The sequence below is a fragment of the Dermacentor andersoni genome, chromosome 5 (genome assembly GCF_023375885.2).
Source record: "Dermacentor andersoni chromosome 5, qqDerAnde1_hic_scaffold, whole genome shotgun sequence".
NCBI classification, from domain to species: domain Eukaryota; kingdom Metazoa; phylum Arthropoda; class Arachnida; order Ixodida; family Ixodidae; genus Dermacentor; species Dermacentor andersoni.
Genome location: NC_092818.1, coordinates 101,633,831 through 101,649,535, shown reverse-complemented (window position 1 = coordinate 101,649,535; position 15,705 = coordinate 101,633,831). Strand labels below are relative to the sequence as shown.

Here is a 15,705-nt window from a genome sequence, read left to right as displayed (position 1 = left end):
TGGGAAAAAGAATAAAAAATAAAAATAATGAATTGATTGTTCACTTTCAGGGATACAATCACTTTCACAAAATTTCATGTGACCAGCACCTGATGTATCAGTGCCTATGGGCAGCAGTGTTCCTGTTACTGCACCAAACACAACGTCACCCGTAGACACTAATGCTTTCAATGCTAATCGCTCGAAGATGTCGCAAAAGTGTTTGTTCCCTGAACTGAATGACCAAGAATAGAGTCCCAGAAAAATTTGCAGTTGTAGTGTTCGAGCTGTTCACTTAGAAGCATTACTATAGGGATCATGGGAGCCGTCATTCTATTGCAGTTTTGGACTTGTTAGCGAGTAGCCGATAAAGATCTAGTCATACAGTTGAACCCATTTATAACAATATACAAGTGCCAACAAAAGCTTGAACGGGGGGGTGGAAAAGGTGGCATAGCTGCAGTTACATGGACAGCAGATAAATGAATAAGGTGTGTGTGTTAAGGGGGGGGGGATGATCGTCGTGTGAACTTGCTGTGATCCTCCAGATTTCAGAATCTTTGACAAGCGGCAAAGCACACTGAACCTAACAATGAAACGGCATGGACGGCACCTGCTCTTTACCATTGGCACCGGCTAGGCATGAAGCAGTGATAAGCTGTGTGATGTGCGGTCCTTTTGTCTGTTGCGAAGATTGGCCTTACGATAACCCACCTGCCGTAAAGTTGGGAAAGCCCTTCTGTATTTTGGAAAACGGTAAAGAAAATCTATGCAAGAAAATAAAAGATTGCTGCAAAACACAGATCCACTATTAAACTGAGAATTTCATTCGTATTCAACACAACTGAATGTAACTAATTAAGTTTCAGAGGAAAAAGGCACTTGATTATATTCATGATAAATTCTGTTGCTAAAAGAAATATTTTCCAGAGCTTCATATACTAGAACTGAGCTGTGATCAGTGCTGGTATACTAATTTGCTGTTCCCTTAAAGGTAGATTGTACTTTGTATGTTAATTTCTATGTACCTAAGTTGCTGATGCAGTAGACTCCCGTAAAACGAACCTGAAGGGGCCAATAAAATTTATTCGTCTTATCAGAAGTTTGTCTTATCAGAAGAATAATTGACAGCATGACCAGGTGCATCCAAATATTTTACATCAATATGGTAAATGAAACAGACTTACAACGGGGGGAAAATGACATAAAAAGCATTTATTTAGCTGAACTCAATACAAAACTGTCTTAAAGTGGTACTCTTGCTTGGTTTCATCCAGTCCGTGATCGATGTTTGTCACTTCTGTTCAAATCGGCGAGCAGCCACAAACGACGTCATCTCACGTAATGACTTTCAAAGTCCTTCTCTGCCTTCGTGCTGCTGGAAAAAGTTCACTAGGGCACTAGGGAGCTCAAGCAGGCATCTGCCGCCTCAGAGGTCATTGGTGCAGGCTCCTAGCTAGCGAAAGTACGAAGGAGCGCGCTGAGCGTGTGTCAAAGCAACGCCACCTATAGGAAAGGCTAGGTGACGTAGAACGAAGTGGGGAAGGAGAAACAAGGCGAAGCGTCGTGGAAGAGGCAGGTAGGTGGAGGTGCGCTGGGTTGACCTCCTCTAGCAGTTGCTACAGGTTTTGTTTGCGATACGGACGTACATGGTTCGTCTCATGATAACACTGTCCTCGGCCACCGTACGCTGTGTGTGCGAGTGAAAGCGCGTGATGCTGAACCGACGAGGGTGGCTCAATCTTGCATGCTCAAGGGACGAAAGCGGGGAGTAAGCGCACTGTCTTTCGTTGCGTTGGCGTTATCTTGAAAGTGACCTGCTTTGGGGGCACAGTCTAGAGGGTCCAATGGCTTGTATCTTTGCGTGCGGTGTTCTCACTGCTCAGTTTGCGTTGAAGCTATAGACAGCACGAAGGTCACTTCGCCCGCTGCTGCCATGATTCCTCACGCCAGCGTTTTGACAGCGAGTGTCCACGCTCATCAAGTGTGCGCGGTCATTGAGTGTGATGTGTTCATGTTTGCCTGTGAACACTGACACCATGCTTGTTAATCTAGTTAGTAAGAGAATGTTCTCAAGGCGACGTTCTACTCCAGCGGTTACTGCATATGGTGCAGCCGCAGTAGCTCTGTCTTTAATACAATTTGCGATACGGACAGTGTAGGCATCTAGGCGCACCAAGGGCCGATAGCATTGTGTGCGCTATAGCACCCGTATGCTTGTGCGTCATCTGCATTCACAAAGTGAAACGTCACTAACTTTTTTCATTTCCTCTCGTTTTTGCCTCTGTCCACGGGCGATGTGTGCCGCAGGCCTTCAGTAGGATGCCTCGATGAGCGTGCTCTCAGATTGGTAGTGGTGGTGGTCACTCTGAATGTTCATCTTAACTGAAGAGTATGTCTGAGGCAGTTCGTCTTAAGCAGATTTTTTTGCATCGAATCTATAGAAAACCGAACAAACGTCTCCTGCTGTTTGTTTTATGTGAGAATTTGGCTTAACCGAGTTCGTCTTAAAGGGACCCTGAACCACTTTTTATCAAAGTGGAGAAAGGCATTTGAAGTGAAAATAGGCTATTTCAGAAATCATTTGCCGCAAAAAGTGCATCATTGCATTCAGTAGAAAAGGAGTTATTGGCAATCAAACACGGCCTCCACTGTGCTCCCATTACTTCTTCAATGCCTTGCATTGCGATGGCTATGACACAGTGGGGCGTGCCCACAACGCTCCGCCTTCTAAATGTTACCGTGGCTCACAGTTCATATTTAATTTTGGATGTTAACATAGGCGCCACGACTTCCGCTTTTGGTGCCTACGATGTGCTAAACATAAGCCAAACGCAATCGTCCTCAGCGAGCCGCAGTGCACTTGTGGTGGCACCCCGCGGCGGCCGCGATATCTACGCCCTGTAGCCGACTGCAGCTTGATGTCAGCTCTCGGCCAATAGCAGCCATCTAAGGGAATGACAAAGTACAGCGTCTAGAAGAGAGTGAGGACAGGGCTTTCTGTTGAAAAGAGAGCGTTTAAAAGAAAGGTGACTTTGCGATCCGCTTGTGAGCTCCACTCCACGCACCGCGTGGCCTTCTGTTGAAAAGAGAGTGTGTAACCCTTTGAGGGTCGAATTATTTTGAAAAAATCTTTCCCAGGTGGTCAAATTACTTTATTGCGGATCTTGAATGTACAAAATGTATTGAGTCGGGAATAAATAGTCAAAAATAATTAGGAACAGTATTTTGGTGTCGGCATCACTCAGAACTGCAAAATGTTCAATAGTATTTCCGAGCATGGTACTCCTTGAAACACGGGTCTACGCACAGCGCCTTATCGCAGTCTGCACACCTAAAATGAGTGTCTGTTCTCTTGAAGCGAGGAGTTGTGTAGGCGCACACATGCCATCTCTGCGTGCGGCTGCCTTGGGCAGAGGTCTGAGGCACCCTCTCGCGTAAGCGTGTTGTCGCGGAGAGCGAGAATACCTCGCGAACGGCGCTGATAAGCAAGTAGTGATAAACAAGCTAAGAGCAGTGCAAATCAAGATAGAAATCAACTTCCGCCGGCCCTGCGAAAGCGTGCCGACAAAGAGAAAGACCACGTTTCACGCGCCTCCGTTGGATCACGCCGCGGAACCGAAACCGCGAAAGCGCGTTGCCACTGAGAGCGAGAATACCTCGCGAACGGCGCTGAAGCAAGCTAAGAGCAGCGCCAATCAAGATAGAAATCAACTTCCACCGCCCTGCAAGAGAGTGCCGACAAAGAAAAAAATTACGTTTCGCGCACCTCCGTTGCGATCACGCGGCGAAACCGAAACCGCCAAAGGGGCGTTGCCGCAGTCTGAGCGACGCGCTGAAGCTAGCAATCAGCTCTGTTTATCTCCCCAAGAAGGTAGCACCAATTTCAAACGCATCTTGTAAGTGCTAAGAGGTGGCAGCACCTCCCGATGAGCGGTCATCGTCATTATGGCGCGAAATTTCAAACGGAGGGTCGGAACCGTACCCGAGACCTTGCGGGACAGAAAACCGCCGCCGTACATGTACGGCGAAAACCTTCAAAGGGTTAAAAGAAAGGTGACTTTGTGATCTGCTTGTGAGCTCCACGCACCGCGTGGCTTTCTGTTGTAAAGAGAGCGTTTAAAAGAAAGGTGACTTTGTGATCCGCTTGTGAGCTCCACGCCACGCATTGCGTGGCTTTCTGTTGAAAAGAGAGCGTTTAAAAGAAAGGTGACTTTGTGATCCGCTTGTGAGCTCTACTCCATGCATCGCGTGGCTTTCTGTTGAAAAGAGAGCGTTTAAAAGAAAGGTGACTTTGTGATCCGCTTGGGAGCTCCACTCCACGCACCGCGTGGCTTTCTGTTGAAAAAAGAGCGTTTAAAAGAAAGGTGACTTTGCGATCTGCTTGTGAGCTCCACTCCACGCACCACATACGACAGCAAAACTTGGCTGAGATGTTCACAGCAGCGTATGCTACCCACGGACTATGTTATTTCATCAAGCCCGAGGGGTGGTTCAGGGCCCCTTTAACGAGAGTTCACTATCGTTTCCTACATTCTTGTTATGCAATGCTAGGAGACTCTTGAGCATATGCAGCACTGTATTGCCCAAAATTTGTAAGCATTAAATTTAGGAAAAATTTTCTTATGTTCAATATTCTATTCGATATTTGGCTTTCTTTTTAACAATTTGATTTGAAATCTACCATTCGCTATTGTCAAACTCCCAGTAATTGGAGATCAGTGGGTGAGGCGTTCGTCCTGCAGTGGGCATAAAATAGGCTATGGCTTCTGCTGCTGATGGTGGGCTTATCAGGGGAGGTATTCTGTAAGAGACCACCTGGTGGACACGTCCATTTCTTCAGCTGTTGAAGTTCTGATTGGCTGGGCTGGGCTGCACGTCCACAGCAACCAGGCACCACAGCCAATAGGCACATCAGCAGCAGGCGAAATAGTCGTGTTCACTAGGTGCACTCTTACAGAATACCTCCCCAGCTTTCTGAGGGTTGGTTTGTATTCACCATGTTGAAATATTTGTGCACTCCAGCTGACAAGTCACAGTGGCTGTGTCATGCCTTGTTTTCAGCCCTGATGCTTCATGCTAACATAGATTGCCTAAGCTGCATGGTGCGCACTGCTAACATTTCTCCAGCCCAAATATGCATTGAGCTGGTGGCACTTCTATCTAGCTCTACCACGACACACTCTGCACTTGTATCTGCACACCCTGAGCTTCTGTGCAAATGAGAACCTTGAACTTTCACTGACAAAATAACTTCAATGTGTGTGTGTGCATGTATGCAAGTGTTGCATTGGTTAGCTTATGTTGCCATTTTGATGAGGACAAAATGTTTGCAACAGTGCTTCGTAAATTTTACGAAGTGCTAGTTTCATTATAAAACTAGGGCATTGAGTCCTGTGAAGACTGTCCCTGAACGTGGTATAAGAGATTTGTTGAGAGGTCGTAAATCAGCAAGGTCAAGAAGAAACTCTTGGAAAGTTGAGTGAGTTGTATAGGTTCATTGTCAATGTGGATGGCAGCACAAAAGATGAACACGCAGAAGTACGAACGGGGTGAGCAAAAGCAATGCAGCCAAGAGTTTTATGGGCTTTTTTTCCCCCTTGCTTTTGTGTACATAATGTCATGCCATCCTGGGATTGTTCATTTGCAGTTTCTCTGTATACATGTAGAGAGTAGTGGGGCATTCTGTATCAGCAGTCTGTTGACTCATTAGATGTATTTAGAAAGGGTGAAACCCTTTCCCAGAAGTGTCAGAAGTGTCATAATCCTAAGCCTTCATAAACAATGAAAGGGTCAGTACCCTTTGCTGCCCTAACCTGCTCCGAGATAGAGCAGTAAATCTTAGATGCTATGCCTCCGCACTGGCCATGATGCAGAATCACTGTGGTTGTATAAGACGTACGTACACAAAAAGTGCACTGAAACGACCTGTTTCTGAGACATATTTTAATTACTACTCTGCCCTGAATGCAGATCTTCACTTCCGGATTGAGAGAGAGAAGTTGGGAAGCATATACCTTTAGTAATAACAAAATCAGGCTTGCTACATTCATTTCTTCAGCCACTGTGTAAGTGCTCAGGCATGGGACAGTTTTCACAGGATTCGAAATCTGAGCACAGCAACTGCTTTGACCTTACATAATGCACTTAATTGCGCTTGGTGTTCATTTCTCTGGCAGGCACCTATCGGCAACATTCCTCCACCATTCTCACGGGGCATCCGTTCTAAACGCACCCATGACACTGCAAACAGAGTGTACATTGTCAAAGAGGTGAAGCTGCGCTTCCTAAGTTTACCGTCCCTCTTTGGGACGAACTGGGTGCAGATACCATATTGCGCTTTTCTGGGACACTACAAGTGCAACTCAAGCAGCTGTAGATGTGCACAAAATGCGTCAGGTGAAGAGATGGGCATGCCCAATGGAACATTTTGTATGGCAGCTCGCATTACACTGGCCTGAAACAAATCCGTGTTCATCAAGATTGGCTACAGTAAGCATCCTACTAAACTCTTCTGTAATGCCCAAGAAGACATTCTGCACTAATCTTATATTTTATGCCTCTGGATTACATTTTGCTTTGTACTTAATTATGTAAATTATTACCCACGAATGTTCCCATGAACATTAGTGCCTATTTTTCATCCACAATGTTGTGCAAGCTTTTATTGTAATGCAAGCTGTGCCACGGGTGCATGGCATAAAATTTTCTAGTCAAGCTTGTCAATGTAAATCATAAGGTACTGCACATACATTGAAGAATAAAGAACTGGCCTGTTTGTTCCTTCTTTATCTCTTGTGTCACTTTCAAAATGTATACATAGTCATAAAGTATGATGTCAATGATTGTCATTAAACGTCTGTTACGCGCACCTCTACTCCAATGTCAAGCATAGAGGTGTCATAGAGATGACATCTCTGATCAACCTAAATTTTATTGGTGCATTCATGAACAAGTCAGTGACTTTTGCTATAGATGTAAACGAAGCCAACATTCACGCTGGGTGAAGGCATCCAAGTAGAATCTGGTTTATTGATTACAGTAGACTCTTTTTAAAGTACACATGGATAGACTTTGGAAGTCTGTTGATCAAACCACCATCCAAGTAGAATCTGTCTTATTGATTACAGTAGACTCTCTTTAAAGCATGCATTGAGAGACTTTGGAAGTCTGTTGATCTAACCGCAAATTGTTCCTTACAAGAGTTCAGTGAATCTGTTGGAGACTTCAGGTGCCCAGACCGTACTTTTTGCCAGAGGGCCTGCCTTACCAGTGCGTTTAAAGAGAGTATACTGTAGTGCGTGAATCTGTGGAGTTCTAATTGATGACATTTTCTTTCTCTCCCTCTCCCTTTCTTTGCACTGCTGACTTGCAAGGTTTGAGGTGGCAGTAAGATGTGGACACCATTTCAATACTCTGCTTCTTGTAGCATTGCATGACTGCGTCTAGCGCATGACTTTTCCTGCACTTAATTTCCCCTGCCTCCCTCTTTATTGTTTTTTTTTTTTTTTTTTTGTAGTGCTGGAACTTTTCTGTAGTTGCACTTGCCTTGGCAGTGGAAGTAAATTTAATCAAATGTTTGTGCATTAATTTTATTCTAAGTACTACATTGTGTTCATTTTTCGTTAAGCTAAGCTGTTAGCACGTCTTAGCTTTCAGTGTTTGTCATGCCATGTTATGTATGCCCAGCATGAATGTGCACATTGAACGTCGTTACAAGCAATGAGGTGACTTGAAAGGTTTGTGCTCAAAGTTCAGTCATGTTGAAACTTGTGATTAGAATTTCTGTGCCCCTGAGCTTGCAACTTCATTGAAAGATAAGTGTTAACTTTAAAAGTGTTTCTTCAAGATGGTTTTCATTTCATACTTATAACTTGGTAGCCTGAACTGCATCATACTATGCCTGGGCTATCCAAACAATATATTAATCCTGTTGCTTAAGTTTGCTTGTGCTTTCTGTTTGGAACATTACTTGCTTGGGGGTCACTTTAGGGTGCAGGCAACGATGATTTTGCATTTTCAGCATATGATGTGGTAAGCAACCATGTGCTTTCTCACTTCCAGCATCTATAGTACCTTCTTGAAGGACATTGCCTTCTGTGTGACTGATTATAGTTTATTTACACAGAGTTACTGGACTGTGCTGCAGCTTCTAGTATTTAGCGTGTGTGCATTAGCTTGTGTGTGTGCGTGTGTGTGTGTGTGAGTGTGCGGCACACAGAGAAAGAGTCCATGCATATGTGTTGTTGGTTTTGAGCATCTCTGCTACAGGGGTTGTTGCCCAAATAATTTACAGGCATTTTACTCCATAATGGTTAAAGCTCTGTCAGTGCCTCCAGTGTTTGCTTTAAGGCGGTGTCACAGGGGCAACATTTTGACCAGCATTGCCTGCAAACCTGTTGTCGGTGAGCATGCAACACCAAAGTAAAACAATTGTTCAATATGACAGCGCTGCTGAGAATATCTTAACGGGCACTGTTGGCCAACATGCTGGCCAATGTGACAACACTGTTGGTTGTTGTTATGTTTCTTCTGATCTGTCTATGTTCTCTTTGCACTGTCTTCTCATAAGACATACCGTATTTGCACAAATATAATGTGACAGGGGACATTTGACAAAAATAACAAAAGCAAATGAACACAGCATAATGAAGAATTCGTCGCAGAGATGTGCGCCTCTGTGGGTGCACATCAACGTAATGAATTCAACCATATGCTATGCTGGAGTGTTCCAGCAGGACAGCGTTGTTTTGATTGGAGGCACCAAAAGCGTGCACACAGCAGCAACTGCATTCATGCATACAAAGTCTCACGGATGCACATCGTAGTTCAGATCACCTTATTGGACTGCTCAGTGTTGTTGCCCCTGTGCTGTCGCTTCACAGCAGATACACTGCCCATTTAGTACATGCAACGTCTGTATGATCCCTAGGACTTACAGAGGTTGTCTTTCCTGCAATACTCACTTGCCTGCAAGTGGAGGAGCATAGTGGATTTTGGAAGCACCGAACTGATTGGAGGAGTGGAAAATCATGCGTTATATTTGTGCAGATACTTCTGAATGTACTCAGACATTGCAGACTGTTTCATTCTTTCTCTCTTCCTTCCTTTCCCTCTCTCCTCCTCTCTATATAATTATCAAATGAGGGAAGGTGTTAGGTGCAAGCGTTGGTGTACATATTTTTAAATTCTCGTCTGCCCTGAAAATAGTGAAGCATGCTTATTATTTTTATGTGCATGGTCAAATTTAATATAATGAACAGTCAGAAATGTGGTCAATTCACAAAGTAGGATGTCAACTGCCGTGTATATAAAGGTCTGCCAGAGAAGTTCCTTATCTCTACTTTTGTGGTTAGGCTGCACTCTGACATTGAATGCCACTTGCTCGCTGAGGTTCTACTGAAATTTCCATTCACAATAAGTTGACACATCTTCAGGAGCCATGCTTCTCAAGAAATACTTCACAGCGGAGTTGCACTTCTATTCACACAGGTGGCATTGTGTAGGCATAGACACATGCATGTGTGAAGTACTTGCACTGTGCAAAATTTCTGAATTAAAACACAAATAGAGAGATGTTGAATGGGTGCTGCTAGGCATTTCATTTACATGTGTGAAGTGATTATGATGTTACCTGATTATTGTCAGCCATTTAGTCACCCGTTGCAAATTAAAAATAATAATAATAATTATGCACTTACACAAGCCAAACACCAGAACTGTGTTTCTTCCTTTCTTGCACACAATGTGGATTTCTTCATAACATGAATCCAAGTAGATGGCGTACAGACCAGTGCTGTGTGAGGGAAATGCCTTGCTTGTGGGTTGAGGAGATTTGGGACAGACGGTAGCTTAACAATTCTTATTGTCACGTCGACCAGAAAGGAAGTTTTTGAGGAGTAAAAGGCTGTTGAAGTGCCCCGGCAGTTCAGTGTGAAATAAAATACAGCTACTTGTCTGTCTAGAAGAATTGGCCATTAGAAGTTTGTGCCCTGCACCATAGTGCATCCGTTGCTACTAGTTTCAGTGCGAATCATCTTGGTTGCAGGCATGCTCTGTTGTTCGGCCATATGTTGTCTCACCGAGGGTGCCTTTAAGGTTCTTCTCCTGTCCATGTTTTCGGTGTCTCGTCTTTTTTCCATTTGTTGCGTTGCGTGTGTGAACCTTTGTGACCACGTGTAACACTGTTTTGTCTTTGCTTTCCTTCCCCACATCCCCCATCTCTTCTCTCTGCTCCCTTTCTCTGCCACACCCCTTTAAATTCACTCTGTGCAATCAATCTTCCTCCAACGACTGTGGCTTCCCCTTTCCCCCCTGGCTATGGCAGCTGGAGCGCCACCCATGCCCTCCATGAATGGGGGCCCAGTGGTTCCCCCCGGCACTCCGTCCCCCATGGAGCAAGGGACCCCTCCACAGCAGCCACAGCCACCGTCGCACAGCCAGTGTCCACCTGGCGCGGCTTCGAGCCCAGGTTGCTAGTCCCCTCCCCTACCTTTGTTGTCTTTGTCTGGTGTAGAACTGCAAAGCATTGATTAGAGGGAAGTGTGGCACCAGATGCTGTGGGACCCTTTATTAGAGCACTGCTACATGCAGCGTGGTAATAATGGGAAGTATGAGCACTGGCTTGTCTTGGCGAGTGGCTTAAGCATCAGTGCAACTGGAGCAGGGATGTCTTTCACAGAATGTTCCAGTCAGAATTGCGTAGCAGCTCATTTTATAGAACACTGACGTCTTCAACAGGCTACCGCACCGTCACAGAGCTGCACGATTAATATGCCTGCTCTAGAACTTCCATCTGCTTGCCCAGTTGGGTTGCTACAGCTTTAGCAGTGCAGTGATGCCGTCATGAGGTTGTGGTATGAAATGACCAACAAAACTGGAAAGTTTGCACAATTCTACATGGCAGCATAGTAACAGCATGTGAGTACATTGCTAGAGCTGACTGAAAAGCACAGTGGTCTCCCAGCACTGGACTAAATCTGCAGAGCTGGCAAGTTGAATTCGTAGCACAGTTCACAAATCAACAAAGATGTCAATCTGAAGCCTGTATACTTCCAGAATTCCCATGGTCAGTGAACAGCTGCTGTGCCAAATTTCCCTCTAGCAAGCATTTGTGAAACTACACTGTCTTGTCTTCTGCATGTTTGCTTGGCACAACACTTCGAGGCTTTATGATTCAGTATGATCGAGGGTTAAAGGGTGTTATAAAGACTAAGTCTAAAGCAAGATAGAGCAATAGATTGCATTTTGTTCTTTTATTTTTATTTCAAGCTCGTCCAGTTTGTTTAGAGGGAGGATGACCTAAGTGTCAGTGTACTTCGGTGTTGTCATCATCTGTTGAACAATAAGAAGAGCTGCATAGTACCTGTCAGCACCTGATAAGATGAGCTTTATGCCAATGTATTGCCATGATATTGATCAGTTCTTTTACAGGTACTCTTTGGAACCTCAGTTTGATTGGCACGGTGTTGCGGCCTCGTGGCACATAACCAATGCCATCTTTTTGCATAAGGCTGCATTTAGCCAATCGTACAGTGATAAAACTGTTGCGGTTATAGAGTATTTCAACAGCATTTTGAATACAGCATTAAGAATTATGGTTACGTCTCAGACGTGACATTTGTACAAAAATTGTGGTTCATGTTATGCTCTTGAAAGCATGATACGGTGATTGCTTCTAGTGCACCAAAACAAGGGAAGGAACGCAATGAGTGTTGCTAATCGCCATATCTGGGAAGTTTATAGGGCTTCAGCAGACCGACCGCTGGAGGGATCTTAAGAGTGGTGCTGAGCTTCGTATGAAAGGGTGCGGAATGCTTAGCTTTGAGGCCATAATTAATACACATTTGAAGCTGCAGGTCCCCCAGAATGTTGCATTTCAACTCTTGAAGCTAGTACAACATCCCTTGGTTAACACATGGCTTTGCTAGCTGGTTGTTATTAGGGAGCGAACAAAATTCATGTTTATGTTGTCACTGCTTGTCTTAAAGAGATTGGCAAGCGTCCTCTTCATTCTGGGATTTTATTATGAACAAGGTAAAAGCAGAGGAGTTTAAACATTTTATTTAAACAAGCTTCCTTTGGTCAGCTTTTCACACAGCAACTTGATGCTAAATGCACAGGTTTTATACATGTTCTATGCTTAAGAATTTGGAAGGGTATATATTTCTTTAAAAGTAGCTAAGGGCCACAGAAGGATGCATGATTCATCCAGATCCTTTAAATGTTAAGCTTTTACCACAGATACAGTGGTGTGCTGCAGTTTGCTCATTGCGGCTTTTTGCCAAATGCCTTTAAAATGAAGCAGCCCTTCTAGAAATTAGTAAAATTGCTGACACAATGAGAAGACTTCAACCTCTCAATGCTACATTAGGAAGTTTTACCCGTCGCCGTAGTTGCACTGGAAGCAAGGGTATGTTAATTAGTGTTGTCTGAATGAGGCGCACATTGTTGTTAAATAACTTGTGTTTACATGGCATCTGCTGTCGGATGACTATAGTTGTTTTTAAGATGGTTAGGTGGCCTTCTTGTTTTTCAAACTGTTCCTTGTTCAAGATGATACTGATTGGTCAGGTTCTGGAAACGTGCCTGTTCCTCCCTCAGCCGAATGCGAGCCCCCAGCTGCGAGTGGAGACCCAGGAGCTGGCTCGAGTGCTCCAACTCCCCCTGGACTCTGAATTTCTCCACACGACAAGAACCTCTGCAGCTCATCTGCTACAGTCACAAGACCTTCCCAATGGCTGTTCATTCAGATTGTGTCATCCTCATCGCCTGTACATTACTTGGACATTGTCTCTTGCTTACTCATGGCCCCATTAACTATTGGCATCTCTGCTTCTGTTCTGTTCAGAGTATGACTTTTTTTTTTCCTTCACAAGGTGTGTCAGCATTCGTAATTTCTGCTGCTTGCCTGATGGCAGTGTGAAAATTTGCTCATCACATCGCCACGGTCCCAGCTCGGTGCTCGCTTCCGAGAGCGGTTGTCTGCGACGCTCTTGTGCGAGGTTATTGGGAGCATAGTCTTCGAGTTCTTTTCCACTCAGATTCCTGAAGGAATAGCTCAAAGTTGCATCGAGGAGAGATGCCGTTATCATTTTTTTTTTTTTAGAGGGAAGTCATCCTGCACCTGCACTCTCATACACCATCCCATCAAATAAAGAATTTGTCCCATTGTCCTTGTTGCCATGACCTCTAACTGCAATAGCATTTATTGCACCTGCTCTACAGTTCTCGTGTCTGGAAGTTAATCGCGCAAAACCAAGAACTTTTTGAAGCCTTGTTGAAAAAGCATTGTAGTGGTGCTTGCATACATCCTTTTATGAGCACATTGGGTACTACAGAGGGAGAGGTTACCCTTCTCACAATAGCCAACAATTCCTTTATTATCCTGTAGCCTTTGTCAAATCATTATGGAGTGTAAGCGTTGAAGTTGGTGTTCCTTTCACATGTTTTCATTAGTAAGGCACATGTGTATCTAAAACCTTCCTCCTCAACGAATTAATGTAAAGGCTCTCTTTAAAGGAATTAATACAACACTCGGGTGTTTCATATTTTCATGCCCAGCGGCAGAAAAACTGGAATGCCATAGGAACTGTAGGGAACCAGCGCCGTCTAGAAGGTGCTATGGTATGTTCATACAAGTTCGGCAGTGCATCTCCGGTGACCATTTTTAGTTTTGCTCACAAGAAAATATTTCACTGCCTGAGTGCCAAGGAAAATGAAATAATCTTAGTTTTGCAAGAAAAAGGTCAGTCTTTATGAAAAGAGATTGAAAGCGCTTTGTCAGTCTAAAGCGCTTTTTGTTAATTTTGCTGACTCCACATTTTGTTTAGCTCCGAAAAAAAAAATGTGTTCTGGTTATGGCTCTAAAAATATTTAATGATAGAGTATGGTTCATTATCAATTCTCATTAATTATTACAGAGTATCACCGCTATAATTGGGAGTGAAAAACATGAAAACAGAACATTGCAAAATATTGGCCAAAGTCCAGATTTTTTTTCTCCATATCTGTGAAGAGCATGGTTTTCAAGTTATGTCAGCTTGCCATGGAAGTTGTTGAAATTTGAGGCAAATATCTTTGCCCTAGGCAGCACTAAAAGTTCACAAGAAGCACTCAAGTTTAGGTGCATTGTTAAGTTACCGTTACTAAAAAATCTTTATAAGAAAGGAACAGTGTAATATATGTCGCATCACATTTTTGTTTTGCAATTGCAAAGCGAGAAATGTGACCGAGTAGATGGTGCCCCCGTGACAACATATGGGGTCTGCACATGCTCGTGGTGGCAGGTTCCTTGTATTTCTTTTCTTTCCCCCTTTTCTTTTTTTCTGAAATGCTCCAGGATGGACTGGAAAGTGAGGATTGAGGAAAGAGAATTTGGGGCGAAAACACTCGGTGCATTCTTGGACTAGAATTGCAACATCTGGCATGGGATCGGTGACAGAACGGCAGAGCATTGTCACATTGTTTGGAGCCCTTGATATCGGGCCATTAAATACATGTCCTGCCTGCAGTTCATTAGAAACAGTGGATAAGATGCAAGCACAATTTTCTTAGCCGAACACAAGTTCGTAACTTGATCAACGAGGGAGTGTGCAGTGGAACTTGCAGTGAGCAAACACCATATTGGGCGTGCTTCACAAACAACTGTAATAAAGAACAGGCTATGCACTGTTTTTGATTGTTTCAGTGGTTACTAAAAAGTGCCCTAAAAAGTGCCAACACCAGCTGTTGCGGCAACCACTAAAATGGCACAATACAGTCGAGCTTCGACATAGCAAACGTTCTGGCACGTGAAACCCCAGAATTTCGTTTTAATATATATAGCGAATGCAAATGTAGCAAACTAAGCATAAGTTTAGTCTTGCCAATTGGGCATGTAATGAATATATGCTTATAAATATGGGTGTGCAAATACTCTAAACTTTCAAATAGCATATCGAATATATGGCCTTATTTGATTCTTCTCGAATTGCGTAGCCCTTATTCAAAAACTTGAGTAATCTTCTAGTACTTCATGTCGTTAAACGTACGTGATCAAACATGAAGTAAAAATGCGATAGCCTTCATCCCATCCACAGTGGACAAAACGTACTAGAGGGGGAGCAGGTTGGCGCAGATCTCCTTTTCTAGTGTCACCACGGCTGTGCATGGCTGAGGGCGCACGCAGCCCGTGCCACCTGTTTTAGAGGTAATCTGCCACATGTGCGAAGCGTGGGCGCTCCGAGTGGCTTGGCATAACGTGCGCCGTCTTCCCACGCATTAAGCGCTGGAGGTTGTGTAATCTCGAGTTTTGGAGACGCGTTGAAGCAAGAGGCCGACAAAGCGTTTACTCCGCCCTGCTGCTGGCGCTTTTCATGATGCCGTTGTCCCGCTGCGAGCGACACTGCAAGCCGCAGGGGCGAAGTGGACACGAAAGCGTGGATGGCTTTGCTTCGTATCGCCGATTTTCAGCACGGCATGAAAGTATCTTTCGTCACCGATTCTCAAATTCAACAAAATGATCTTTTTTTTTTCTCATTCAGGTTTGCTTTTTCCGATTGCTTGATAATTAAGAAAATGTTGCAGCCCCTTGCCTCTAAGAAAAATCCATTAGTGACTATTTTGCATAAAAGGTCGAATTTCAGTGTAATGTAATTTCAACATGAAGCTAATTGCCAATTTTACCCACTTTGTTATATCGAGGTTTAACTGTATTTATAGATGTAATACTTGTGTCCTCTAGTT

General features: G+C 44.0%; 1 protein-coding gene across 6 annotated transcripts in view; it reads left to right on the top strand.

Moving 5' to 3' along the window:
• Window positions 1-13,154, top strand: part of mor (SWI/SNF- related protein mor) — a 77,692-nt gene extending 64,538 nt beyond the window's left edge. For 2 of the 6 annotated variants that reach the window (XM_055070893.2, XM_050178320.3), the window contains exons 24-25: window positions 10,307-10,450; window positions 12,553-13,154. In XM_055070893.2, the coding sequence (XP_054926868.1) occupies window positions 10,307-10,450; window positions 12,553-12,656 (248 nt within the window). In that variant the 3' untranslated portion in view covers window positions 12,657-13,154. Of the gene's footprint in view, window positions 1-6,158; window positions 6,771-10,306; window positions 10,451-12,552 lie in introns of those variants that run through there. The other 4 variants (XM_050178321.3, XM_050178323.3, XM_050178322.3 and 1 more) reach the window with 4 other exon arrangements.
• Window positions 13,155-15,705: the final 2,551 nt, after the last annotated feature.